We start from the raw sequence: 27,685 nt of genomic DNA on the forward strand, positions 1-27,685 counted from the left end.
TTCTCTGCCCCTCCCCGAGACTCAGGAACCCTAAAGGTTACGGCTTCCACGTCAGTGATGTCACTCGGCCTCCCCAGCAAGTCAGCCTGACTCACGACCAGGCAGAACAGACAAACTTTATTTCTGTGAAGAGACTCACACTGTGGTAGTTAGCGTAAGTAAGGGCTAACTGTGGAGGGCTGCCCATTGCAACTAACTGTGACCCCACTTCCTGGAGTCCTCAGCCGACCTCTTCACTCATCCACGGCGGCCTTCTGCTCTTTCTTCCCCTCCTCAGGGTCTCCTGAGTCTTTCAGATTTTGACGAGCAAAGTCCTCAAAAACCAAATTTTCATCCTGAAAACTGAAATGAAACAGAGACCATTTTGATCATGGCACGCCCTTTGAAGTTTGCAATGACATCTGTAGCGAAACAAGATTCTTGATCTTCCTTTTGCAACAAAGGAACCAATCAAGAATGGAACACTGAACCACGCCACTCTCCTTGTAGCCGTTCATGGAAAATCTCTTTAACAAACGAAAATAAGAGAAAACCCACGGAGCAGACGTACATACCCAGTGTATCCGTGTGTATGCATGTGTGCGCATGTGCGCATGCGTGTGCCTTAGTACTAGGCAGCAAAAGAAAAACCAGGGCCTGAGCCGCAGTCAAGACCATGGGTTTTGTAAAACAAGACCCAAAAAGCGGTTTGTGCCAGAGGAGGAAGTCACGAACACCAGGTATCGTAGGGCAGTGGCTCACCTTTCCTTTGCCATAGCTGTAGCATGGAATGAAGGAGAGAGAGAGATTAGCATACATTCTGTATAGTAGCTGTACCTGGAAACTTCTTTATTCAGTGATTTAGTTGCATAGAAGGCCTAGATGCATGCGTTTCATGACAATTGCACGTAATCCCGCTTCTTTGCCTTTCCCGCTTGGAGAGCCTTTCTCCCTGCCCTTCTAACCATCACTTCCTTCATAAAGTGCCACACCCTCACTTCCAGGACCCTTTCCCTGGTTAGCCTCACCCCCTCTGATGTTGCACTTGTCTTTCAAAGCACCTCTCCCTCCATGTCCCTTGGGCCCCATCTAGATCAGAGACCCCAGGTGCTGTTAGGACCCAGGCTCCAGACCCACCTCAGACCTTTCACATCCGGGTCCGAGGAATGAATCCTGGGATGCATGCTTATCCAGCACCCCCAGCCACTGGGTTGTGCACTAGAGCTTGAGAGGGACCCCTGGCCCTTCAGGGTTCCATTTCTCTGTTAACACATCGATCATTACTTTGTTGGGTTATTTTTCATGTACGTTTTACAGCGCCAGGTTAACTGCTATTCATTTGAGTGGGGTTTTTTTGCTCTTTTTTGCTTTCTGCCCCCCTAGTAAAGTATTGGTGTAAACCTCGCTGGTGAGCCAGGCAGAGCTAATTGATGCTAAACAACTCCAGATGGTTTTTCTGGGAGCACTGTGGTGACGGCAGGCCACTGCTCTCGTCTCTCGTGCCCACCTGGAAGCCAGCCCTGGGAGGGAAGTGCCTGTGTGGGCTACTAACCGCAGGGGACCCACAGAGAGGCTGACTCATCAAAACATCCCCTGGACAAGAAGCGTCCTGGACGGCATGGTGCTAAGCATGAAATTATACTAACTGGGACCATCAGCCTCGAAGAGAATCAAATCAACAGCCAGCATTCCCTCTGAACGCTCTGGACAGGGGCACCAAAATGTGGTAGCATTTCTGTACCACTTACGGTGCACAGATTACTTGGCCCCTGGCCCTGGCAGGCTCCTCAACCACAACTTCTGCTTTCTCTGCTTCGAGTCTACCCTCCAGAGCAGGCAGGTGAGATGTGAGCATGTATCTGTGACTAGAACTTGGTGACATAAATCCCTGTAAATGAGAATTTCAAGGCCATGGGGTGACTTGTCCTTTCTCCCTGAAATCTCACAATGTTAAAGATCATTGCTGAGTCTGGACATGTGATAAGGGCCAGAATGACTCGAACATGAAAATGTCACACACAGAAAGGGAGTAACGCCACTTCCCCCAAGTTCAGTCATAGAGTCTGTTCATAGCTCCAGAAAACAAGCTAACATAAACTGTGACATCTACTCAGGTCACAGTTTTAAAATAGCCTTTGAAAGTGTCATTGAAAGAGACCAGAATGCATCTCAATCTCACACAGTTACAAAATAGTACTTTAATGACAAAGCATAAATGAATTAAAAAAAATATGGCTAGACTGTATTTTTCCCCCGAGGGAAGGTTCTGGCAAAGTACACTGAGCATTTGAATCCTAACCATTTGGAAAAGACACTTGGAGACAAAATATTTTTGAGACAAACCCAAAATGAATCTGGGGGTTTACTCTACTGTTTAAATGCCATTTCATTATCAGCGTAGAAAAGCTACATATAAAGTATAAGACAAAAAGAATCCCTACTTCTTTACACCATACTTACTTAAAATATTCTTAATTACTGTAAGTATGGAGAGTTCTCACTCAGGTCCATTGTTTTGTCCTAAGCCACTTAGTTGTCCACAGCATGGAGAATTTTTCTTCAGAATTTCTGAGATTCCACCTATATTACTTTTGCTGCTTTACTTCTCTTTTTTAAAAGAGCTATGTTGAGATTTAATTCACATGCCATACAATTCACCTATTTACTCATACAGCCCAATGATTTCTAGAATATTCAAGGAGTTGCACAACAATTGCTCCATTTACTTTAAATATCCATACAAAAGGATTTACAATTCGAAGGAGCCAAGGTGTCAGGAACCCAGCCTGACCTTCTTTCCTAGTATTTTCTGCACTCCCATCACAAAGGACACTGTCAAAAATCCTCATCATCTTCTAAATGCCTGTTAATGTTTCCAAAGGCAATACAAAAGCTTCAGGCTGTCCAATTTATTTTGCACCTCAATTTTCTTTAAATCTAAGTCCAGGTCTGTTCACAGTAGAACCTCTGCTTTAAATCCTTCCTGATAGAGCCTAACAAGACAACCCGCCTCCACGGGCAGCTGCTCTGTCCTCCGCGCACTGACTGAAGCGGATGAGCACCCTTCCCAGCCACCCAGGCGCCTTGAGGATGACGTGGCCACACTCATGCTCACAGGTGTGGTCGACAGACAGCACTGAACAACGTAATAAATCTGCACGGAGTGAGTGACGAGAGAAAGCCAGGGGGATGTGGCACTGACCTGGATCCTTGGGCTGGGGGTGCATGAGACGGAATGGTACCTCAGTGGCCACTTCACTAGGAAGAAAGGAGAATGCAGATTGGCGAGCACACACTCAACTGTGCATGGCACAGGGTTCAGATCCCAAACAAACCAGAAAGCAGGAAGTGGTCAGGTGGGAATTTTAAAGGTATTCCCTGGAATGTGTCCAGAAACCTCACTTATGCATGGCCGAGGTGGCTAGGATTTTTAGGGTCCTTTCCTCCTGGTCATTAGTTTCAGTGACATGATATGGTAGTAGGGGACAGGTAGAGAGAAAATAGTTTTTAAAGATATCCCCTTTGTGCCACAATTTTTTCTGTTAAATCTAGGTAAGGCTGGTGCGTCGGGGACCAAGCAGAACAGAGATGAACCGAGTCCGCCAAATTCCAGAAGCTAAGGTGTTTGGAGGCAACTTGGAATTTATACAAAAAGACGGAAGGAAAGGAGTCAGGAAGGAAAGCAGAAAGAAAATCTGGACAAAGGAAGAATGGAAAGGGGTGTGTGTGTGTGTGTGTGTGTGTGTGTGTGTGTGTGTAAACAAGGGTTATTCCCTGCTTCACTCAGGACCCACCGCCTCCTGCCCTGGGGTTACTTTGGTCAAAACGCACCTGTTTATAAGGCTGCTCTCATCAGACCCCAGTGTAGACGGGGTTTAGTAGAGGTGTACCCTGAGTTCCATGCAAGGGAAGGAGATGATAAGGGTCAGGGTGAAGAAACAGGTAAAGTCAGTACCTGCCCCCAACATGTCACACCTCCCGCCTCTTTGTACGTGATGTAAAAGGTAGTTGTCACTATGCACAACAGCCAAAAGGTGGAAATAACCCAAAGTCCATCGGCAGAAGAACGGATAAACAAAATGTGGTCTGGCCACCCAGTGTACTATTACTCAGCCATAAAAAGGGATGAAGTACCGACACACTGTAGCATGGATGGACCTTGACAACATGCTAAGTGACAGAAGCCAGACCCTAAAGGACAAATACTGTCCTACTAGGTAGTTTTCTTCTGTGGTGGTAAAAACGACAGGAGCTAGCGTGATGACGGTTCCACAATACCGTAAAATACTTGGTGCCACTGAATTGTACACTGTCAAATGGTTAAATGGTAAACTTCACGTTATGCATATTTTACCAAACACACACACACACATACACACAGAGGCAGCTGCATGGAGTGTGCCCGTTTCTTGAGCAGGCTTGTGTGTGTGTGTCCTTGCCCAGGTGTAGGCCCCGCGGTAGTCTTAACATCCTTGGCCCCACAGCTATTCACCAAAAGGCAGTGGGCATCATTTCATTGCAGCTCTGAGCAGAGCTGCCAGGAAACCAGATTTCAGTGCTCCTGTTGTGAAACCCACATGTGTTCCTTTGACATCCTGGGAATCAAGCAGAGAAGGAAGGTGGCGAGGCTTACCTGGAGGTGAGCTCTCCCAGAAAGCTAGGGAACGAAAGCAAACAGCGCTGTGGTGACTGCCCACAAGGGTAACATGGCCTTCCTTCCCATTACTCAGAGGCAGGACACGTCTCACGTCGCAGTTATGTCCTTCACTCACAACTTCCAGGACCTTTGCATCCCTTAATATTCAGTCCAACGATTCCTCTCCACTTGTGATTTCACCTCTTCCTCAAATGGATTAGTTAAAAAGAGGAGTCGCTTACTTAGGTCAAGCCCTACTATTTGAGACTAAAACCATAGACCGGAATTTCTCTCTTGGCTGCAAAGGTCATAGTGAAATGTCTGTTATCGCTTTATCTTGACTGCTGGAAGAAACTCTATCCGAGAAAATAAAACACTGCACACTTTGAAAAACACAACACAAACACTACATTAAACAAAATTTGCAAAATCAACCCATGTTTACTTTGTTGCACCAATAAAATTTGAGGAGCTCTTTATCTACTCATAATTATGGAATACACACCTGGGCTTGCCTTTGGAGGCTGAACTACCCCAAGGCTCATCAGAGTAAGAGGCCAGAGCCTTTGACAATGGAATTTGAAAAGGAAAATAAGAATTCAGGTTTTTCCTTTTTTTTCTTTTTTCAGGTTTTTCCCTTTTGATGAGTTTTTAAAAATGGAAGAAATTCGTTTCATAAAAAAAAGGGAGGGCCAATCCGGTGGCTCAGGTAGTTGGGGTGCCATGCTCCTAACTCCGAAGTCGCCGGTTCGATTCCCACATGGGCCAGTGAGCTGCTCCCTCTACAGCTAAGATTGTGAACAATGGCTCTCCCTGGAGCTGGGCTGCCGTGAGCTGGAGGTCGCCATGGGCTACTGTGTGCTGCCAGGAGTGGCCGACCGGCGACCGACTGCCTCAGCCATGGGGAGCATAAGGCTCATAATACCAGCATGAGCCAGGGAGCTGTGTCCTACACAACTAAACTGAGAAACAACGGCTTGAACCGGAGTGGGGGCGGGGAGAGGTGGAAGAAAGGGGAAAGAAGAAAACAAAGGACCCTAAAAACATTAAAAAAAAAAAAAAAGGAAAGCCATTTCCTCAGAACTCTGAGATATCCGTGCTCTTGTATGAAAAGGAGATTCCCAAATCCTGCAATTACATGTTGGGAAGGGAAGGAAAGGTCTCCCCATTATGGATGGATGCCTCCCTAAGATGCATGGAGAGTTCACCTGAGAGTCACTATTCTTGTCTGAAATCCAATCCAACACTGAAGTGATTTCCCTTTTTTGCATGTCATCTTCCACCACGTGAGCATATGCACACCCCCTCTTGTCAAGTGGTACTATTTGGGCACATATTTTGTCATTGCTTCTTTAGCTTTTTCCACGAGATGTTCTATCAGACTGAACTGTGACACCAGACAAACCAGAGTCTCTCCAAAACTCTACTTGGTAATCAGTAGGATTTGTGGACCTTCCCTTGCTTTGTCCCCCAGTCATTCAGGAAGGAAACAGTTCGCCGAAGGCAGACAGAGCAGTGGAACTTGCACACTTACCCTGACACCGTGAGCTTCACTTTGATCTGGTAAGACACCAGGATCCCCAGGACCATCCGGTCTATGCCCTCCTTTATGCTGCGCAAACAGAAAGGAAAAACAGAGGCATGAAGGGGCGCAGCAGAAAGCGACAACTGTGGGGACCAATCCCTCATCTCCCTGCAGGCACGCCACCATGGGGGCATCTTCTCCAGGAACTGGTGGACTCAGCCAAGCTGTCAAAGTTCTAGAACTTTCCATACTCAGGTCAAGGGGATTCCTTTCCTGCATTATAGCATAGTGTTTCCCCTCTTGAAGTTCAGAGGGCGGGATGTGCTTCCTGGTTCTCCCTGCTCTGCCTCCATAGATACTCATCCACCTGCTTATCAGCCAGAAACCCTTTCCTCCTCGGCTCCTCCTTCTGCCCCACCTGCCATCGCCACCAGCCACCGAGTCCTCACAGGCTTTTCCTGCCTGGATTATCTCAATAACTTACCTCCCACGTGCCAGGCTCCTTCCCTGAGCTCTCCGCCCCTCTGCAGTCAGAGAGCTCTTCCAGGGTCAAGCCCTAGCGTGGCCAGGCAGGCAATCTGTGAGCTGGCCTTTGTCTGCCTTTGCCACCTCATACGCTGCTGTGTCCCCCATGTGCCAGCCTTGCCAGATACAAACCTGCTGCAGAATGCCCTCCTCACCCCTCCGCCCCTCAAGACCTCAAGTGGAAGTTGACCCTCCTGTGTGAAGCCTCCTGGACACGGGCCAGGCAGCACCGTCTCTCTCTCCTTTGTGCTGTTGCCCTGCCTCCCATGTTGAAGTGAAGGAACGTGGTGTGTGATTTGCCCCAAAGAGAGTGCATTCTAACTGTCCTCGACAGAAACTTCAATCCAGATTCCACTAACACCAGAGTTCCTACTGGCAGGTACCAGGCTGGGTATTTGAACACAGATGATTATCTCATGTGACCCAACGTGGGGACATAAGGATTTCAGGATGTCCAATAACAGGAATGAAGGTATAAAAAAAGCATGAAATACTAGCTAAGACCATGTGAATGACGATAGACAACACGGCCGAGAAAACTGAAGGCTTGAGGCAGAAGGCAGGATGGGTTGTGATAACAGATCTGAGAAGGGGGCTGAGAGGGAACGGGAGGTTCTGGGCCTGGAGAAGACCCCACAGCCCAGACAGCCTTCTGGTGGGGGGCACCTCGGACACTGCTTCCAGGACAGTGCCCCCCACAAACTCCATCGGCTCCTGGGTGCCTGGAGTTCCTTGAAGAGGGCAGCATGCCTTTATCTGGAACCCTGGGGTGTGGCCAAGCACTCACTGGAGAGGGGTTGCCACCAAAGGGGGAAAAAGCAGGAGCAAGTCGGATACCCCACCGTTTGCTGGGATCGACTCTCTCCCTTGAACTGAATGGGCCGAACAGCTAGGGAAGAAAATGTGCTTCATCTCATGCCTGAGAATACCCCACACGCTTTCTCCCTGACCTCTCCCTTGCATGGGAGCATGGGAGGGGGTCTCTCTCTCTCTCTCTCTCTCTCTCTCTCTCTCCCACACACACACACACACACACACACACACACACACACACACAGGTTAATCAGGGTTCTGCTGCGGTTGCCACTTTCTAAGGCCCTGGAAGTGGCCCTGAAGTTGGGTGTGAAACGAGGGGCTCCAGGTTAGGAATGGACTTTGCCATTAACTAACCAGGTGACCTTTGGACAAGTCTCTCATTCTGGCTGAACTTCAATTCTTTATCCATAAAATGAGTATAAATTTACCTTCCTCACTAAAGTGTGGAGAGACTTAGGTGTTCGTAAAATGCTCCATAAACCATGAAATGTTTTTACAGATGCAGCGTGCCACTGTTGATGCCATGATTACGTCCTTGAAGCTGACCTAGGGCGTCAGCCTCCCTCTTCTCTCCCCCAAAGTGTCACAAATATGCTTTAGAATCTAACATACCAACTTGTCAAGTTATCCTTGGAAAATCCTTTGACTCCCATGATCCTGCTTTCTGTCCCCTATAGTTTGTCTCCCCACCACATTTACATGGATCGTCTCACATAATCCTTATAAACTCTCTATGTGAAGGCATTCTTGGCACCCCCTTTACAGATGGGAAAACTGAGATTCTCAGACAGCTGGAGTAATTTGCCCAGGGTGGCCCACAAGTTAAGCAGCGGAGCTGGGGTTTGGCACAAGGCTGTCTCCAGAGCTCACAGCTGTAACTGCCACCTCACACCAGGGGTGGGAGTGGGGACCCTGCCTGTGAGCCCAGGGGGTGAGACAAGAAGGGGAGCGGAGCAGTGCCACCTGAGCTACGAGGACTCACATGGTGCTGGAGGCAAGGTTCGTGTCCTCGTGTTTGATTTTCCCATCCAGGGCGATGCCCCGCCTTTCGCGGTTGTTAGCCAACAAGGGTACCAGTGTCAGCGTTGTGGTCAGACTGCTGCTGGGCGGCACTTTCTCTCTGCAGGCAGAACATCAGAGAGGAGAGCTGGTTAATTGCTCTTAGAGCCGTAAAGCCATCATTGAACCCACGAGACCCCAGCTGCCACAAGCATTTTCCAGGATCCAGGTTCCGTGTGACTCACTGGAAAGATACTTCAAGTGTCAGTGTATCTGCCTGCCGAGAAGCAGGAGTGTATTGTATCACTGAATCTGAAAGCAGGCTGCCAGCAACATTAGAACATTTCTTCAAGTCCCTCAGCCTGCTTTAATGGCTGAATTTCTAGAATGTTCTGTGGGGTAAAATGAAGACTGGCCCAAGGGTCAGGGATCACACCTAGTCTCCTCCTGAGACTGTGAACCACGCCGTGGGCTGCGGAGTCATCTGGCCAGTGTCAGCAACAAGACCAGACTGGAAGCCGCCTGTCACCCAGAACTGTGCCTGTAAGGGGGATCAGTGTGTGCCCAGGGTGGTGGGTTGTTGGGGGGGCAAGGCGAGGTCCTCATTTGTGAACTGTACAGACTGCACTGGCTTGGGTTCAAAGTGGCCTATGCTTTCTCTCCCAGATCTTCTCCATCGATAGTCGGGGCGGGGGCGGGGTTTCCCCAGCATCTGATCTGACAGAGGCAGGGGACGCCGGCCAAAGAGTGGGTCTGGGATGGAGCAGCGTGGGTTTCTCCAGGTCGGACAGCATCCCAGCTCACTGAGCAGCGCCTGAGGCTGGAGAGTTGGCTCTGCCACTCACCCACTTGACACCAGGCATGCCTCGCGCCTCACCCCACCAACCCTACGACCGAGTAGGGGCTCTCAGGACCTCCACTGTGCAAAGCCCACGGTCACACAGCCGCACCCTCTCTGACTGCAGAGCCCAGGGGACCCAGCAGCCTGTGTCAATGCTGCCTGCACACTCTCCACCCCTGTACCCGGCCAGAAGACAAGGCATGGTGCTGAAAACGCTGCCCGGGAGCCGGCCTCAGGGCCCTTTCCTTCGCTTGCTCCTACACAAGCTGGGAGTCTGAGCTTCTACCATCGGAAGGCCTTCCCTGTTTGAGCCCCTGGGGAGCTTCAGCAGCCCTGGCTTCTCGGCCTCCAAAGCATACAGGACGCTGCTGGGCGTGCTCAGTACAGAACTCTGCTGGAGCCCAAGGGGGCCGCACCTCTCCACCTGGGCCCTGGTGGGGCCTCTCTGAATGAGCTCGCTTTGGGCAGCACAGGGACAAGAGCAGAAATCACACTATAAAGCTGACAGTAGCAGGGAGCGGTTGGCCTTTCCTGCAGCCAGGACGGCCGTTTCCCAGCAGCTCCAGGATCTGGGCCTGGACGGCGGGCGGCAGCCTGGGAGTCAGGTCTGACCTGGTTCCCAGGAGCCCCTGGCTTCGGGGACGATGGCTTATGCTCTGCAGCCTTTGGAGTGGCCTCTGGTCTGAGACCTGCTAGCATGCTCCTGTCCAGGTTTCAGTCTCCCTGCCACCCTTGGGATGGACCCTAGAATGGTTCCCAGTTTCCTGGAAATCATTTGGTCGGAAATGCACCCAAGAGCTGAAAAGAGAACCAGATAACGGGGTGTATTAAGGGAAAACTCAGCCAAGTTCCATTCTCTATCACGGTTGAGCATCTGACAGGAGAAAAGGTGAGCCAGGAAGCTCCCAGGGATGCCCTCTAGAAGAGACCGGAGGCCTGGCACCAAGGAGGCAGTCGGCGAGCTGTGCTTCTCTCCTGCCTGCCTCCCCTCTAGATCTATATCTAAACTTAAGTCTGGATCTGCTTTCGGTAATAGTTTATCCTAAGTTGCCTTTTAAATATCATGTAATATTATCTTGCTGAATCAGTTTCTCTCTCCTCACCACCCCCTTCCTCTAACTGTGCTAACATGTTTTACATACAACGGCACATAGGACATGCCAGCTGGACAAAGACCTTCCCCAGGGATCCTCTCTGGGGGAAAGGGTGACCCCCAGAAACCTGTGTGTTTAATGAATCTATCTGACTGCCAAGCACAAAGCAAAAGTGGGCAGGTCTCTCACTCCACCATGAAGAAGCCATGGAGGGATTCTCCTTTGGTTTTGATTCTAATAGAGGGAGAGAAATCATCCATGACAATGGGCTGAGAAGGTATGCGAATCTGGTTGTCATTGGAACGGAGATTTTCAAACTGAGAAGAGTGAAAGGTCCAGCTGTTCCCGCTGTGACATTTCCAACCTCGTTTCCCTCCTCTCCACCATGCCTCAGCTTCACTGATCTCTCAGAACTCTTGGGGGTGAGAACACAGGGGAAATGCTAACTTTCTTCGCAGCCCTTGAAGTGAGAAAAGGGGAAGGAAGGGACAGGCTGGAGAGCTGGCTGAGCATTCTACTTCTGTCAAGATGAACAAAAGGGGAACTTGACAAAGAAGCCTGGGCCGCCCAGGAAATAGAAACCCAACCAGTTACTCACTGCGCTTCCTCCGCGGCCACCGGCTTGACGTAATAGTCACTTGAGTAGAGAACCACATTGGCCACTTGTTCCACTGCAAAGGGAGGACAGGGGTGGGTGATTCACATGGGATCCTCCACGCATGTGCCTGGGGCCACCTGGCCTTCTGGGCACATGGTAGGTCTTCCCTTTCTAATGACTGTCTGAGTGCGCTTCTCAGGTTTGGCTTTCTCAGCTCAAAGCATAAACGTTGAGATTTCTGAGGCCACTTCTGTTCACCAATAACCGGCTCTGTGTCAACGCCCACCCACGAGCTGGTCTCCTGACTAACACAGCAACCCCTGGGAGCCCCCCGCTCTCTGCGCCCATGGTATGCCCTCCCAGAATCCCAGAATACAACACTTGCTCTCGTTCTCCAAACCTGCCTCCTTCTTATTTTCTGTCTTATTGAATGAGCGTCACCTTCCAGGTGTCCACGCCAGAAACCCCCTACAGGCCGCACAGGATGGGGCACAGGAAGATGGGCTCTGGGCTCAAACCCAGCTTGGCCGTAAGCTGTGGGGTGAGTCACTTAGCTCCTCTAAGCCTCACCTTCCCCATCAGCAAAATGGGGGTGATAATTGCATCTAACTCATAGGGGTGCTGTGATGATTAAGAAAATGATTTTTAATCTCCATTAAAATCAGATTTGAGAATTGAGACAAACACTCTGGGGGAAGCGCTCGGCACAGCGCCCAGCCTAGAGGAAGCTCTTAGCATCTTGCTTCAGAAAACTCCATAGCTTCTCTCCAAAATCAATGGCTTAGATGTTAGGATTCATAAAACTTTGAGAAATCATTTTAAATCAAAGTATCAAACGATACTTTCTCAATCCTGCTACTTGGTAGAACAGTGTATTGGACACTACACACCATGCTCCATAAATAAGCCAGGTCCTAGGAGGACTTAGGGGCATATGAACTAAGCAAACATAAAACAAAGCCAGAAATTAAGCATTCATTACCATCAGGAAAAATCTAGAATTCGTTAGCATGCATGCATCAGAATGCCTGATGCTTCTCTGTGATGGATGCGTGCGCAAAGAGGAAAGTGGTGCATGATACCAGGGTGACCCGCCGTCCTGGCCTGCCGGGACTGGCCCCGTTTTAGCACCAAAAGCCCTCGACAACCTGGGACAGCCGGTCACCCTCACACACTACGTCTGTCTTTCTTACTCATCGAATGTTTGATGTAGAAGTGAACTTGGAGGTCTCCCTCCCGGGTCATTCTATCGTGCCTTTTTGAAGTAGCCCACATAGGACCATCATACAGGACCATCTCCTGCACTTGGATGCCCGTTGAGCAGAGCAAGTGTGTAGAAACAGCCAGCAGAGGCGCCTCTCCTGCAGTGTTCTCGGGGCGTGGCCATCAGTTAGGGGGAGTCAGCCTGGGCAGCTTTGCCATTTACAAAGCAATCCATGTGTGACCAACCCAGAGGGCAGAGCATGGGCCACTGGAGTGGGTGCCAGGGGATTCAGCGAGGCCTCTCACAGCACCAGCCCCAGGAGCACCCCCACACTGTGCTCATGTGTCAACAGAGCTCATCACTGATCCGAGGAAGGAAACTCCTCTTCTGGCTTCCCCCGAGATCTGGCCCGGGGGCCCCTCCAGGGAGGCATGACACGGAAGATGGAAGCTCGCCTAGCGGGATGTTGTCCCCAGACCACAGTCCTCTGCTGGGCACAAGGTTGTACGACATGACACTGAAGGGCTTTCCTCCCTCAAGTTCCCGTCGTCCGTGACAACAGAGACAAACCGGCAGTTCTAAGGACCCAAGAGGGCCTATCTGACCAGAGGGGAGACCCTGCTTCCCCCAATATGGGACCAGATTGAGGAATTCTAGAAAACTCCAGCTTCGAGCAGAAGGTCCTACCGAAAGCTTTAATTTTCTTCACTGTCTTCTCTGTGTTGTTGGTCACGGTCACGGTCACAGGAATGGGCTCCCCATGGAAGTAGATCTGAAACAGCAGATAATCCAGAAACGGGGGCAGAGCGTGGTGGCACCTTTAATCTCATGGCTCTCTAAATTCACCGCAGCCCCTTAACGTGAATAAAAGCGGCTGAACTCCCATACTTTCAAGGAAGAGAAAGCGACAGCTACACGGTTCTTTTAGAGAGGGTCGGGAACACGTGCTGCCCCGTCTGCGGGGTGCTGAGAAGGGTAATGGGGACCGACATGGGTGCGCTCCTGCCCAGAAGCTGGGGCTGGAGCGTCACCGCAGGGTTCGCCCCAGGTCTTCAGTGGAACCATAGGTTATTTGGGGCAGGTGGTGCCCGTGTCCCCTGGGCCCAGGTGGGCGCGTCCTTGCACATGTGTGCACACACGCATGCACGTGCATCATGCACAGGCGGGCATGGACTCACCTGCACATCCCTGCACACTTGCACACACATGCATCATGCACACAGGCAGGCACGCACCCCCTGCACACAGAGTATGTCAGGCTCTTCCCAACAAGCGTGCATGACTCTTGGTGACCAGAGGGGCCAGAGACGGCCTTGGCCGGGGGTATTTCACCTTTCTCCATTATGACATACCTCATAGGTGACATTCACATGTGACATGGTCACCCCTCGTGGTTACGGTGAAACCTGAATTTTCCAATAAATAGTTTGCAATACCACACCTATTGGTGCCACAGTAGTAAACCAGGCCCACGGGGCAGGGAGGGGCTGGGCTGGGGGTATGTGAAACCACCCCACCAGCTGATCAGAACTGACCATGAGGGGAACGCAAGCCAATGTGACCCTATTCTAAAGGTCACCTCTATTAGCTCCAAATTATGGGAAAAAAGGCAATCATCTCAAACATTGGTGCTTCAAGTATCCCTAGAAACACACCCACAGCGTTAGGGGGCGAGGCCTGTCCCCCAGGCCGCCTCCCACGCGGGACATAGCAACACCTGTGGGGTACCTCTTTGCTGAGGGAGACGGAGAGGTGCAGGGGTTTGTCAGACATGAAGAACTGCCAGGCGGCCTCGGCTCGGGGCTGGGGACCCATCACAGACGGTGCATGCTGGACCTTACGGATCAGTAAACGCACAGAACTCCTGCAGACGGAAGGTCACAGACAGCCCTCCTTTAGCACCGGCCCCTTCAGGACGGCCGCCAGGACCCTCTCCCAGATTCATGCTGGGACCCACCAAAGACACCAGGTGAACCTAAAGACGTATGGGTCCTTGGTCTGTGGGAGGGGCCCGAGGACCTGGTTGCAGGTCCTTTCTCTGCAGTTTCACCGGCTGGGTGGTGTGGGGCCGGTCAGCACTCCCAAGGGTCACTCTCACCCTCAGTTAGGACGCTGAGCTGGCCGCTGTGGGTGAAGCTGATGTGGGAATGTGTCGTGTGCTTTAGGACATGCTGCCAATGTGCACACTCTCATTACGACTTATCATTGTCGCAGCGATAGGTGTGTGTGCTGAGGGTGAGGAGAAAGTGTTGAGGGCACAGTGGGAAGCCGTGTTCGGCTACAAGAAGAGCACTGCAGGCCAGGACTGGGGGGACAGGAGGGATGGGAGGTGCTGCTCAGTGGGGGGAGAGTTTCCATTTGGGGCCATGAGACATTTGGGGTATAGGCCGCTTGGGACAGAGAGTGGACAGTGGTGTAACTACGGTTACACAACATAGTGGATGTACTCAATGCCACTGAATTGCACACGGGAAAATGGTTAAAATAGTAAACTTCACGTTATGTCTGTTTTACCACAATAAATGACAACAGAAGAAGAAAACTAAAGAAAGAAGGAATCTGGAGGCTTTCAGGGGCGTACGTGAGCCCTTGGGGTTGCTAACTCCCTTGTCATCTCTCTTGGTTTTCTCCCCCCAAATGATCAGCCATTGACCGCCCCCCACCCCCACCCCATTGAGAGGTTCTGTCCTGACCGCCCTGACCTGGGGAGGTTCCATTACCGCCACGCGGCCAGGTGGGAAGAGTCCTGCCATAGACACAAAGGGAGTAGCGGTTTCTTATCCCCACTCCTTGCTCCCGGGACCCCTCACCTATTCCCACAACTACAAGCTTACTTCTTGGGAATTTTGTCCTCCTCACCATCCGTGCTGTCAGTGGCGAATGCTTTGACCTCGAAGTCTACCCCACAGCACTGCGGGGACAGAGAACAGACAAGGCCGCAGTCAGCACCTCCCTTCCTGGGACAGGTCAGACCTAGGGTTTCCAGGTGGGAATTCCTGCCCGTTCTCAGGAAAAGTTGGTCGGGAAATCAGGAAAATTGGCTCCTTGAACCCAGGTGATATCGGCCGTCACTTTGTGGAAACGATTCATCGTGGAGAACAGAAAACAGTTTATATCTCAGGATTCGAAAACGGGAAAGTGAAAAAAACTCCTGAGAAAGGGAGGGAATTCCCACCCGGAAACCCTAGTCATACCTCACGTGGCGGCGTTACCTGGTACCTTGTCTTTTTGTTTCAGCCTTACTCAGCCTTTTCAGGGTTCACCGTTAACATGTCCTTACCCACCACCACCTGGCATTCTTAGCCATGCTACCCCTCACTTCCGCCCCCCACCCCCACTCCCACTGCACGCAACTCCCTGCACAAGCCATGCCCCACACCAGTCTACCCTGAGCACACACTACTTTCTTCCTGAAATCAATGCTTCTCTCTCTCCCTCTCTCTTTTTTTGTATTTGACAAACTCCTACGTATTCTCCAAGCCCCAGCTCAAAGGTTCCCACAGCTGCATGGCTCCAAGGCCCCCAGGCATGCAGACACCCCCACATTGAGCTCTGTACCCTCCTCTCCTGAGACAGACAAAAGGGTGGCATTTTAGATGGCACAGTGTCCCCCATTCTAATTTGGTGACCTCGTCTTCCTCCATCTCTGGACCAGTGGCTTTCAAATGTTTCCCTACCCAGAGTAAGAAGTAATGTGGCCCAGAAAACAGATATGCATTTGAGAAACAGCTTCCGTGAAATAACACTGGGCTTTGCTATGTGTGAGACCCTCCGAGATTTCCCAATCTGGTCTGTTTCATTACGTCCCACTTTTCTTAAGTGCCATTTCTGACCCACTGCACTGGTAACACAAACCTCTAATAGGACAGGCACGACCCCCACATTGAAAATCCCTGCCCTAGACCGTCTCCATCTGTCACTGCACCCCTCCATAACGCAGCTACACAACTGCCCCCCTCTGCCGTCACTAGGCATCTTTTCCGCTCCCTCCCTCATCAATGCTGTCACCGAGGACTTTGGGCCTGTAATCCTGGGTCCTAGCACCTTTCACTCTCTCTTCCTGTCCTCACTGCTGCCTTCCTTGCTTGGAGTTCCTGGCCCTCCACGGTCACTCAGCCCATTTGCCTCTCTGCCTGTTCAGAGCTCATGCTTGGCCAAGCCAACCCCACTCTCAGCGCAGTGACCAGAACGACCCTTTGGGAACCTAAGGCAGAACGTTATCGTTCAGAGCCCACCAGTGGCTCCCATCTCATTCAAACAAAGCCCACAATGGTCTACGAGGCCTTTTGTGATCTGGCCGCACCGCGCACACCTGTCTGACCTGCTCCCACGATTCCACCTGCCCTAGCACACAGCACGCATGGTGTCCCCTCTGCCTGGAAGGCTCTCCCCTCGGAGGGCATGGCTCCCACTTCACCCTATTAGAGAAGCCGCCCTTAAATATCCTGAACGAGCAGCCCACCAGACACTCCCTTTGCCTCACACAGCACCTGCCATCCTCGGATGTGCCCTTAGGTAACTGTTATTTGCTTTTCGCATGTTTCTCTCCATTAACCTGTAAGACCCCTGAGGGGAGGGGGTCTACTATTTTGTTCACGGGGTTGGTCAGGATTAATACTTGTTGAGGACAAGTAATAGACAGTCTCTCTACTTTTGGGTACATTTGAAATTTTCCATGTAAAAGGCCATTTTTAAAAGTCATTTGAAGGAACAAATGAATCCATGGCATTTCTTCTTAAACCAACCTTGCCCGTGTCCTGCGGAGCGGGCTGCAACATGACTGAGCAGGGTAAGTAGTCGGGAAACTGCGGAAAGAAACGACAAATCATTTCTTTCAGAGGTGTTACTCCATGTGTAATATATACTCGTCATACAAAAGAACTGGCAAATGAAGGTAAGGAGCAAGCAAAAGGGGAAACACGTTCACGCATGCTTCTAATACCCGGAATAATGTCGTGACGTAAGTAGCCAGGTGTCCTGTGTGCACCCAGGCACACGAATATGGATGTAGAGGTGTGTTTTTCAGAAGTGGGACCAAATGATACATGTGTCCTGTCGTCTGGTTTGCTCGCGACACTAACCCTAACCCTAATCCTACTGGGGGTGCGGGGCGGAGAGGGGGAGTATTACGATGATTTTTCACGCCATGAGCCATGGTTCTGCAGCACCGTTGTTAGGGCTTCTGCAAAACCACATTTCATTTTACCCAGCTCCCTTGCTTGGCTGGTCTTTACTTTTTTTGCCATTACCAACAGTGCTGCAATAAATACCCTTCTTCATCCATCTCAGCACAGTTTTACTCAATTAACTCCATAGGCTTCACTGCTAGAAAGGGAACTGTCAGGTCAAAAGTCCTATTTTTGAGGTTTTGATATACGTTGACATGTCCGCTCCAAAAGGCTGTGTCACTTCAAACGTGCAGCGCCAGTGCATGGGAGCACCCAGGACCAGGAAACTTTTTAAAAGTAATTTTTAGAAGAGCTGTGGTAAAACATGCGTAACATAAAACTTAGCATATTAAGTGGCATAAAGTACATGCACATTTCTCTGCACAAGTCCCCACCATCCAGCTCCAGAATCTTCTCATCTCCCACACTGAAGCTCTGTCCCCATTACCCATGGACTCCCCACTTCCCCTCCCCAGCCCTCGGTGACCTCCATCCTCCTTCTGTCTCTATGGATTTGAGTACTCTAGGGACCTCGTGTAAGTAGAATCACGGTATTTGTTCTTTAGTGACTGGCTTCTCTCACTTCTCATGGTTTCAAGGTTCGTCCATGTTGTAGCGTGTATTAGAACTTCCTTCTTTTTCAAGGCTGAATCATGTAACTTTGGAGGAGTATATAACCTTCACACACACACACACACACACACACACACACATACACACACATGCTCGCAGAGGGCAGCAGTGGCTTTCCCCATCTCGAGTTCATGCCAAGTCTCAGAGGGCCTGAGGCTGTCTGTGGGTGGCCAGGTTTCCCCAGGAGTGACCAAGCCTCAAGAGAGAGGAAGCGACTGATCTATGGTGACGCACGGAGCTGCCACAAGGCTTCTTATTTCACTAAGTTCGCCTGTCTGTAGGGAACTCTTTTCTGTTTAGAACTCCTCAGGGCCAAACGTGGGGCATGTCTTTCTTTTTATAGATGAGCAAGTGAAGGAATCACGCACGCATGTAATTAGGTGGTCGCATGAAGGGAAATATTTAAACCGTAGGTTCAAATGGTGCCTTCAAAGACTCACAGGCTATTTTTAAGGACTTAAAAAAAGACAATCACAGCCCGTGAATCTAAAATTTCCTCCAAGGGTGCAATTTGAAGGCCCACAAATGTGAAGTCATTCATCTATCCCCTTGCCTTCACTCCCGGTCGCATTATAAGGTGCTGTGGCTGAAGGAACCAGGGCCAGGGGAGTGCATGGGGACAGCGGTCACCCACCGTGAGCAGAAAGGGGTACGTGTTGTCCCCCAGCTTCTTGATCAGGCTCTCCTGCAGTTTCGTAGGGGCGCTGGCAGCCCCCACCGGTGGGAACAGCTGAATGCGGGAGAAGTACAAGTCCCTGCGGAAGCTCAGGCCAATCACATCGATGTCTTCCTGGCCATAGCGGAAGGCACATGTCACAGAGACAAACACTGGAAGGGAGACGAGAGAAGGCTGGGCTTGCCTGGCGCCTGAGGGAGGACGTGCGACTGCTGGCACTGTTGGTCGTGGCTTCCACCCTGTAGTGCCGGAGGGCGTGGGGGCTGGGAAGCCTCCCACTCAGCCGGGCCACACACTCTTGGAGAAGGAGCACCTTGCCCTGGTGTGTTAATTACCCGACAGGGGGGGGCATGTCAGAGACTGGAAGGAGCCGCCTATGAACCACGCTATTTTGCCACCTGACCCCACGGTTTCCTCTATGCCACTATCCCCCTTGACCCACCCGCTCAGTGACCTCAGGAGGCTTTCAAACAGTGTAGGTCTCTTGGGTTCTGAGGGCAGGATGTCTGGATGGAGCTGAGGGTGAGGGTAAGAAGTAGAGGGAAACTGTGCCAGGGAGTCAAATGCGTCTGTGCCAGAGCTGGACATGGACAGGCTGTGAGAGAAGCTAGATGGGGCTTGTGGGTCAAGTGGGGAGATGACATCGACTCTGAGAGGAAACCCTTCGTTTCCGCACCGCTCAGAAACAAGCATTCTCTGAATCACCACTTCTGAAAACGCAGTTTGATTAAAAAGATGTAAATAGTGCCCCCAGTGGACCAAAAGAATTATGACCCTACAGGATTGAGGATGGACTATTGACACATTCTTTAAGATGGTAAATAAAACCACACGAAGCACATTACTCTTGAAATCTTGAACGGAAGCATACAGAAGCGGTCCCCAGGTCCTCGGGAGTTATTGCCTGTGTCCGCCCCAGGGGTAACTGGCCCTCGCCACTGAGCTCAGAAGAGACACTGATCACATGCCTAGCCCTCATCCGATGTTTGTTAGAAGCTGCCCAGAGATGACCTGGCTATATCCTCCTCACCAGGCAGCGCTTTCCCTCAGAGCAGGTACCCTTTCCTGGCAAGGGGGAGGGTGATCAGGGCTCAGGCCAGGCTCCTCCTGGTGCTAGAGAGAAGCGAGGCATCTCAAGGGGATGGAGGCAGGAGAAGGGGGCATTTCAGCCCCACTTCTGCCAGGCCCCCCTCGATGCGGACGGCCCCACATCTGGCACACTCCCGTGGGCACACCCCGGGTTCGGAGCATTTCCAGTGGATGCCAGTAGCAACCACTCAAAAAGGCAGCTTTAGGAGGAATCGAGTCCATGACACTATCGTAAGGATAGCTCAGATCTGCTCCAATTTAGCTAACAAATTGTTATTAGTACCGTGTTACCTGCCACACACACACCCACTGCCAGAGATCGTCAGGAGTGCTGTGATGCTGTGGTTCAGAGCCACCACAGTAAGCATCCAACGTAATTTGGCCTTCCGGAAGTTTCCATTTCCCCCTTTTCCTTTAAACCCACCAAGGAGCCCTCCTGCGGTAGCTCCTGGCATAGAACTACATGGCACAGGGACGCACGCACAGCTGACGGAGCAGACACACCTGGGCTCTGCCCACCCGTCACTTATCCTGCTACCCTGGTGCCATGGCTTCCCAGAGTCCTCACCCTCATCTGAGCAATGGGGACAGTGAGCTCTGCTGTGAACAGGACTGCTGTCCTGAGGATGGCACGAGGGGCTGTGGGGGAAGGGACCTGGCAGCAGGTGGGTGTGCAGGAGCGTGCCAGCGGCCCCGCCCCTCCCACCCGAATGCCTCCCTCCCTGCACCAGCCGAGACCAGACCACTGTTCCCGCCTCACCTGTCTTCCCCTTCACGAGCTCCGGGTCCACTAACACGACACCATCTGCACCAAAGGAGAGAGAGCAGTGAGGGTGGCGGAGATGAAAGGGCCCAGAGGCCTTCCTCACAGATAGAATAGATATGTTATTTATATATAGGAACCCATTTAAAAATATAAATATATAAACTATATGTATGTATATGTAGTTTTTTAATTGCACATGTAATCCATGTTCATTATAGGAAAATTAGAAAGGAAAATTAAGCAAAGAGAAAACAAAGTCACCAAAATTTCCACTACCCAGAGATACCCATTGTCAAGATATTTGTGCAGAATTTTTTTCCAGACGTATATACTTACATGAATGTTTTTACCAAAAAAAAATGAGATCCTGCTCTACATATTATTCAGTTAACTGCTTTCCTCATTCAACTATATTGCAAACATCTACACACACACACACACACACACACACACACACACACAAATATGTATTAATCATTTTAAAGGCTACACAGTATTCCAATGAGTGAATGTAGCATAAATTTTTAAATTAATCCCCTCTTGTTAGGGGATTTACATTGTTTGCAATTTAGCTTGTTTCCTTTATAATTAACATTACAATAAACATCCTTAGAGATAAATCTTCCTTTCCATCCGTGGACAAACTGGATTTGGCTTTTGATAACATGCATCTAATGACCTTCCAGGAACGGTTTTGCTGAGTGACACTCTCATGCTCAGTGCTTAAAACAGCCAATTTTGTACACTTCTTTTTTTTAAATAAGGATGTGAGTTGAAATAATTGTGGATTCACAGGAAGTGACAAAGATAGCACAGAGAGGTCCTTGTGTTTCTGTCATCCAGTTTCTCCCAGTGGTTAGATCTTAGATAATTACAGTACAATATTGAAATCAGGAAGTTGACATGGGTACGCTGTGTGTGCAGTTCTAAGTCACTGTCTCACATGTGGAGATTTGCGTGACCACCTCTACAATCTGGGGACAGAACTGTTCCCTCACCATCAGCCTCTCCCTTTATAGTCACACGCCCACCACTCTTAGGCCCTACCAACTGAGAATCAGTTTCCTGTTTCTACAATTTTCTCACCTTGACAATGATACATAGGTGAAATCATACAGCATGTGGGCTTTGGAGACTGGCTTTCCCCACTCAGCATAATGCCCTGGAGAGCCACAGGCCGTTGTGTGTGTCAGTCATTCATTCTTTTTATTGCTGAGTAGAATTCCATGGTGTGGATGTGCCTCACCTTGGGTAACCTGATTCACCCTGAGAGATATTTTGGTTCCTTCCAGTTTGGAGCTATTACAAATAAAGCTGCTACGCTTTATTTGTAAAATGCTATGGCATTTTACATTCCTGCCAGCCACGTTTGAGTGATCCAGTTTCTCTGAATCCTCACCAGCCTTTGGTATTGTCACTATTTTTCATTTTAGCCATTCTGACAGGTGTAGAATGATATTTCACTGTGGTTTTAATTTGCATTTCCCTAATGACTAATGACATTGAACATTTTTTCATGTGCTTATTTGCCATCCATACGTCTTCTTGATGAAATGCCCCTTCGTGTCCTTTGTCTATTTTCTAACTGGGTTTTGTTTTTCTTTTACTGTTGAGTTTTGAGTATTCTTTATATAATCTAGAAAGGACTCCTTAAAATTGCTTCCAATAAGACAGTGGCACCGCACTGATGTTTAAATTGTCCTTTCTTTGATTAGATTATCAACAGAGCCAATTTTTAAAAATAAGTAACTAATAGCTGTCCGATGATGTAAAGAAAATAGAGTGTGGAAAATTTGATTCCAAACTCAACTCACCCACAGGCTCGACTTGATCAACGTGGTCTATATAGTCTCTCTTCCCCAGGTAGATGGTCACCTGTGGGAGGAACAGGTATGGATTCTAAATGGCCAAAGAACACTCACCTAACGCATTCACGTTAAAAATCAGCAACAACTAAAACATTCTGATTAGTCTTGAGAAGAGGAGCTACCTGGCAGCAGTACCCCCATGCCCTCCTCTCCCCTGCTGGGCTGTGGGCAGAGCCAACGAAGTCCCCAAGGTGTGCTGTTTCCTCCACCTCATACATCTGCTCCAAGGAATTCTTCCCACCTTTTTGGACGCTCCCTGTTCTCTCCACCTTTTCCCATCAAGCCTAGTTCTGATATCAACTAGTTAAACTCGTTGAATTAACTGATAATACTTTTAGTGGAAATCTATCCCTATCCTAGCCTATGCAAATGAGGCTTCTCCCACCCATTTGCATGTGAAGCCTTTCATTTCTAGCTGTGAATGAAAGCTTTCCTCTCCTTGTTAAAAGAGTTTTTAGACTGAGCAAAGAGCTGGGAGACTTGTTTCAGTCCCTGAAATCCCACCAGGTGAGCTTCTGTACAGGCAAACCTGAACCCCTGCTCTGAGGAACGGGAGACGGTGGAGCTGAGGGCGGGGCCTAATGGGGGTGGGGGTGAGAGATGACCAGTGTCTCCGCCCTGTCTTCTCCATTTGCATGTCCCTGGCAGCAAAGGGCTTCATCCACCCCCTTTGTGGGAGGGCATGGGTTGGTTCACCACCACTCACCACTTTACCCCATGGAGGTGTGAGTGCTCTGATGGTAAGAACTCTGTCTTTCATCCATCTTTCAGCCATCACAGTGGCTAGGACAGTGCCTGGTACCTAACAGGAAGTCAGTGAACGTGCGCTAAGGGCACCAGTGAGTGTGTGCCCCCGACCAGCTCCCTTCTTCCCTGAGCCTCTTAAATTCATATTTTTAGATTCAGAAACACCCGAAGTCATTTTTGTTGGCATCAAATCATCTCCTAAATTTACATTCTCACACTGGATGTCCTGGAGTGAATGCCTGCGCCTTCTGGGTTATTTGGATTACTGATGCTGAAGCACCTGAAGAACAGCAGAGCCAGGTGGCTGGGATGGCGAACGGATGCTTTTGGGTAAGAATAATAACAAATTCAGTGTATACAAAGCCCAGAGCCAAGAGGATGCTTCTGGAACTGCCAATGGTTTCATCTGCAGGTGAATGGCTGCCAAACAGGAATGCAGGCTCATGCCAGGAAGAGTTTTAGAGGACCTGACCCTAAAGAATCCAGGAAGATGTTGAAGCGTTTTGAGCAGGATGAAACACCTGCACTTAAATAGCATTTAGAGTGTTTATCATGCACCAGGCACCAAGCTACATCATTTAATCCTCACAGCAACTCTGTGAGACAGGAATTAACCCCATTTTATGGAGGAGAATACTGAGACTTCGGTCACCCTAACAGCGAAGTGGAGAGTCCACTGGCAGGGGAAAGCCAGGCAGGCAGTTGACACAGCTGGGAGGGGGCAGACTGGAGGGGGAGTGGGAGGAAGACGGCAGGTGAAGAGGTGAGCGTCTCTTGTTTTTCACACTTTGGCTGTGAAGGAAGGAGAGCTAGAAAGGGGACAAGGTCAAGGGGAGTTGGTGGTGGTGTGTTTAGGTGCATGAGGTCGGTACTTGTTTTTTGTGCTCAGGCCAAGTTCAGGAAGAGAGGGAGAAGCTGCAGATGCAGCCAGGAGGGAGGCTGATGGTGGAGGACCTCACAGAGGTGGTGTAAGTAGCCTGAACTTCAGATGGGAGCACAGTTTGGGCCCAGTTCTCTTCTGCTGCAATTGGAAGAGAAGGGAAAGGACGGGGGCAGGCAGAGAAGTGGGGCTGAACAATGTGGGACTGCAGCCGACTGCTGCTGGCCCACCCAGCAGCCAAATGCTCCTCCTGCCTGGACAAGAGTCACCCACTGTGTCAGGGTCCTCCATCCCTCATGGGTCACGTGCCAAGACGAGGCTAGCCCCAGAGGATCATCCTTGATTGGCCGGGTCCAATTAGGATCATCCAACTCCTTTGACTCAGGTTTGATTCAGTGTGGGCATGTGACCCAGTTTTGACCAATAAGCTATGAGAGAAGTTTGCTGGAGGGCTGCTGGGAAAATATTTCCTCCCTCCTGAAAAGAGACCCCAGGAAGCAACAGCCTCTTTCTTCTTCTGGGGGGAAATGAGGGTGAGACACCTGCTGCTGGGTAGCCTCGTCACCAGCTGGAGGACGAAGATCACAGAAGAAGGCAGAGTGGAGAGCATCCAAGAAATGGCCCTGGTGCCCTGGCGCACCACACCCGGAGCCATACAGAAGTTGCAGTTGGAATGATCCTAATATGTGAGACATTAATTGATGAACTATTTTTTCCCCTATATACAAAAAATTCTGAATTTCTTGGTTCAAAGGATGTCTCTTAGGTGTGAGGAATTAAAAAGTGGGGAAATGATGGGCCGGCCCGGTGGCTCAGGCAGTTAGAGCTCCATGCTCCTAACTCCGAAGGCTGCCGGTTCGATTCCCACATGGGCCAGGGGGCTCTCAACCACAAGGATGCCAGTTCAACTCCTCGAGTCCTGCAAGGGATGGTAGGCAGCGTCCCCTGCAACTAAGATTGAACATGGCACCTTGAGCTGAGCTGCCGCTGAGCTCCCGGATGGCTCAGTTGGTTGGAATGTGTCCTCTCAACCACAAGGTTGCCGGTTCGACTCCCGCAAGTGATGGTGGGCTGTGCCCCTGCAACCCCTCCACAACTAAGACTGAAAGGACAACAACTTGAAGCTGAACGGCGCCCTCCATAATTAAGATTGAAAAGACAACACCTTGACTTGGAAAAAAGGCCTGGAAGTACACACTGTTCCCCAATAAAGTACTGTTCCCCTTCCCCAATAAAATCTTTAAAAAAAAAAAAAAAAGTGGGGAAATGATATGGCACAGCAGGCGTGGGTTCTCTCTTCCTCTTTCAGACGTCAAGATAAAGTATGCGAAAAGACACAAGCTGGAAAAGAGTTCGGAGAATGAAAGGTTGAGGGGTACCCAACTTGTCACCCCAAAGAACTAGAGTACTTGATGAAAATGGCGGAGTTCCTCAGCTAAGAGAGGAGAGGGTAGAGAGCGCCCATGGGCAGCCCTACTCTCTTTGGACCAGAGTTTTTTGGGGGGCCCAGTACAGGTTTCGGAAGTCAACTAGAAGAATGATTTAGGTCCACATGGTCCAATACGGTAGCTACTAGTTTAGGTGGCTACTGGACACTTGAAATAGGGCCATTCCAAATTGACAGGGGCTATAAATGTAGAATACACAGCAGATTTTAAAGACTTAGAAAATGCACGTGAAATATGTCGTCAATAATTTTTACGTCATCTACATGTTAAAATAATAGTTTTTGGATGTATTAGGTTAAATAAAGTACAATGTGAAAATGAATTCCACCTCTTACTTTTTAAATGTTGACTACTGAAAAATTTAAAAATTAAAATTAAAATATATGGTTTGCATTGACGGTGCTGATAGATCATTGGCTCCTAAGAAGCCATCATGTGGAACAAGGAGACCCCATCCATGGAGGCTGGGGTGGATCCTCCCTCAGGTCTCCCATGCCAGGAAGTTCTTGGGCACGTCTAGACCATCTAATGTGCCCCCGATAGAGCCAACAGTCGCATCGTCTCTGCCGAGTACGCAGGCTGCCAGGATACTGGTGGCCATGTGGTCACAGGGCAGCGTGATGGAAAGGGAGCAGCTGGGGCATGTCCCTTAGCCAGTGGCCCTGAAGTGCAGGGAGGTTGTGAGCACGGAGGCTGGGTTGTGCACAGGAGGTGGAGAGCTGCATCGAGTCAGTGGTAGGGCTTTTCCCAGGCAGGCGGGTAAGATGATAGGCAAAGGGCCACGCGAGTTACAGGCATTAACAAAACAGTATTTGAAATGGTAAGCCATGGGTTCAAGTCTGGCTAGGAAAAGAAGTGAACTTGGGGGTGAGGGGGCGGGGGCTGAGAGATTAGGAGAAAATTAAGGGTCTCAGGACTAACGTCTCATTGCGATTGAAGAGAAGTTGTATTCTGCAATTTGCTCAGTTGTTTATCTCATTTATCGTCCATCCTCAGACAGAGATGGAATATAGACATAGAGCGTCCCTCAACCTCAGAGGACCTTGGACTTGATCATGTCTATTCTTGTAAAAGCTTTCTTAATAACAAAGAAAAAAACATTTCCATCAAAACACTCACTTCCGTAGCACTTACGGATTTGTCCCGGGAGGTCTTCTTGAAGATAACATGGTTTGGTGTAGACTTACTGGCTGCCATGTTATCTGTCCGTGGCAGCTTCTTCCACCTTGGGATGGATGTCAGGTGTTAGAGGGCTGGGGAAAGGTAAAACAATTCTTAATATAAAGCCAAGAACATTCTGGGTATAACACCTACTCATAAGAGAGACGCTGTACATCCATTGCCTTCTACCTGCCTTACTATCCATGTTTGATGAAACAAGGTCTTTGTCTAGTTTGTATTGCATTGCAGTGTGCTGTTCTTACAAAGACGTGTTTTAGTTCTCTTGAGAAGCCTCAAACATTTCTTAGTAAATCTCACCAGGAAGTCCAGCTCAATTCCAACAAGGAGGCTTTACTTTCTGACTAACCTTTGGTATTGTCACACTTAGCCAGGTGGAATTTAAAATTCTGTCACGATGATGACTTCTGGCAATTAAAATAGAAAAAGTTCCTGAAAAGCACAACATACCCACCTCACAAATATCATTTTCAAAATATATTAAATCCCCAAAAGTTCTATTCAGAAACTCATACTAAGTGGTGCTTTCCTCTTCCTGCCGTGTCATTACACCACCACCACCACCACCACCACCACCACCACACACCCCCAGCTGTACAGACAATGAAGAGGCCATCTTAGCTACATGGAATTCAATGCACTCCAAGTTTCCGTAACAAGCAAAGTGCATGGAAACTACATGAAAAGGAGAAACGGGGACAGACTACATGAAAATGCCCGTCATCCTGACCCTTGCCCTTCCCTGTACCTGCCCCAAGTTTCTGAGGCTTGTGCGAGGGCGGGCACATACCTTGTGCAACCAGCCGGATGGGCCTGGGAGGCGAGGAGAAGGTCTCTGTGCCCTCTGGGGTGGCAGCCAGCCCCTGCTGTCTACCCAGGTGACCCTAGCGTGGCCCTAGGCTGACGTGCATGGAGCATTTGTAGGGAATCTAGCCCAGCACTCAGATCTCAATGTCTCCAAGCCAAATCCCATCTGAGGAGCAGAGTGGAAATTGGATTAGTGTAGAGACGGGT

At 49.8% G+C, this 27,685-nt stretch overlaps 1 protein-coding gene across 2 annotated transcripts; it reads right to left on the minus strand.

The window, feature by feature from the left end:
- Positions 1–118: 118 nt before the first annotated feature.
- Positions 119–27,685, minus strand: SAG (S-antigen visual arrestin). Of its 2 annotated transcripts, XM_033111353.1 has the most exons (16): positions 27,462–27,685; positions 26,627–26,745; positions 22,364–22,424; positions 20,544–20,588; positions 18,653–18,846; positions 16,963–17,022; positions 15,052–15,128; positions 13,946–14,081; positions 12,905–12,989; positions 11,014–11,086; positions 8,464–8,601; positions 6,150–6,227; positions 4,613–4,636; positions 3,182–3,237; positions 742–757; positions 119–342 (listed from the first exon to the last, which is right to left on the minus strand). In XM_033111353.1, the coding sequence occupies exons 2-16, from the start codon at positions 26,687–26,689 to the stop codon at positions 234–236; spliced, it is 1,215 nt and encodes a 404-aa protein (XP_032967244.1). In that variant the 5' UTR covers positions 26,690–26,745; positions 27,462–27,685; the 3' UTR covers positions 119–233. The 2 variants fall into 2 exon arrangements, with proteins under 2 accessions (XP_032967244.1, XP_032967243.1); XM_033111352.1 differs by lacking the exon at positions 27,462–27,685 and having other exon boundaries at positions 26,627–26,976.

This window comes from Rhinolophus ferrumequinum, chromosome 8 (genome assembly GCF_004115265.2).
Source record: "Rhinolophus ferrumequinum isolate MPI-CBG mRhiFer1 chromosome 8, mRhiFer1_v1.p, whole genome shotgun sequence".
In the NCBI taxonomy this organism is placed as follows: Eukaryota; Metazoa; Chordata; class Mammalia; order Chiroptera; family Rhinolophidae; genus Rhinolophus; species Rhinolophus ferrumequinum.

What these genes read in the sequence shown, in the direction of transcription:
- SAG (XM_033111353.1), bottom strand. Translation starts at nt 26,689, where the DNA reads ATGGCAGCCAGTAAGTCTACACCAAACCATGTTATCTTCAAGAAGACC. An exon ending in GAAGAAAATTAAAGCTTTCG is followed by an intron (nt 11,087 to 12,904) that starts GTAGGACCTTCT and finishes CTCCCTTTGCAG; the next exon opens with TGGAACAAGTGGCCAATGTG. An exon ending in AACCTTGCCTCCAGCACCAT is followed by an intron (nt 6,228 to 8,463) that starts GTGAGTCCTCGT and finishes CTGTTTGCGCAG; the next exon opens with CATAAAGGAGGGCATAGACC.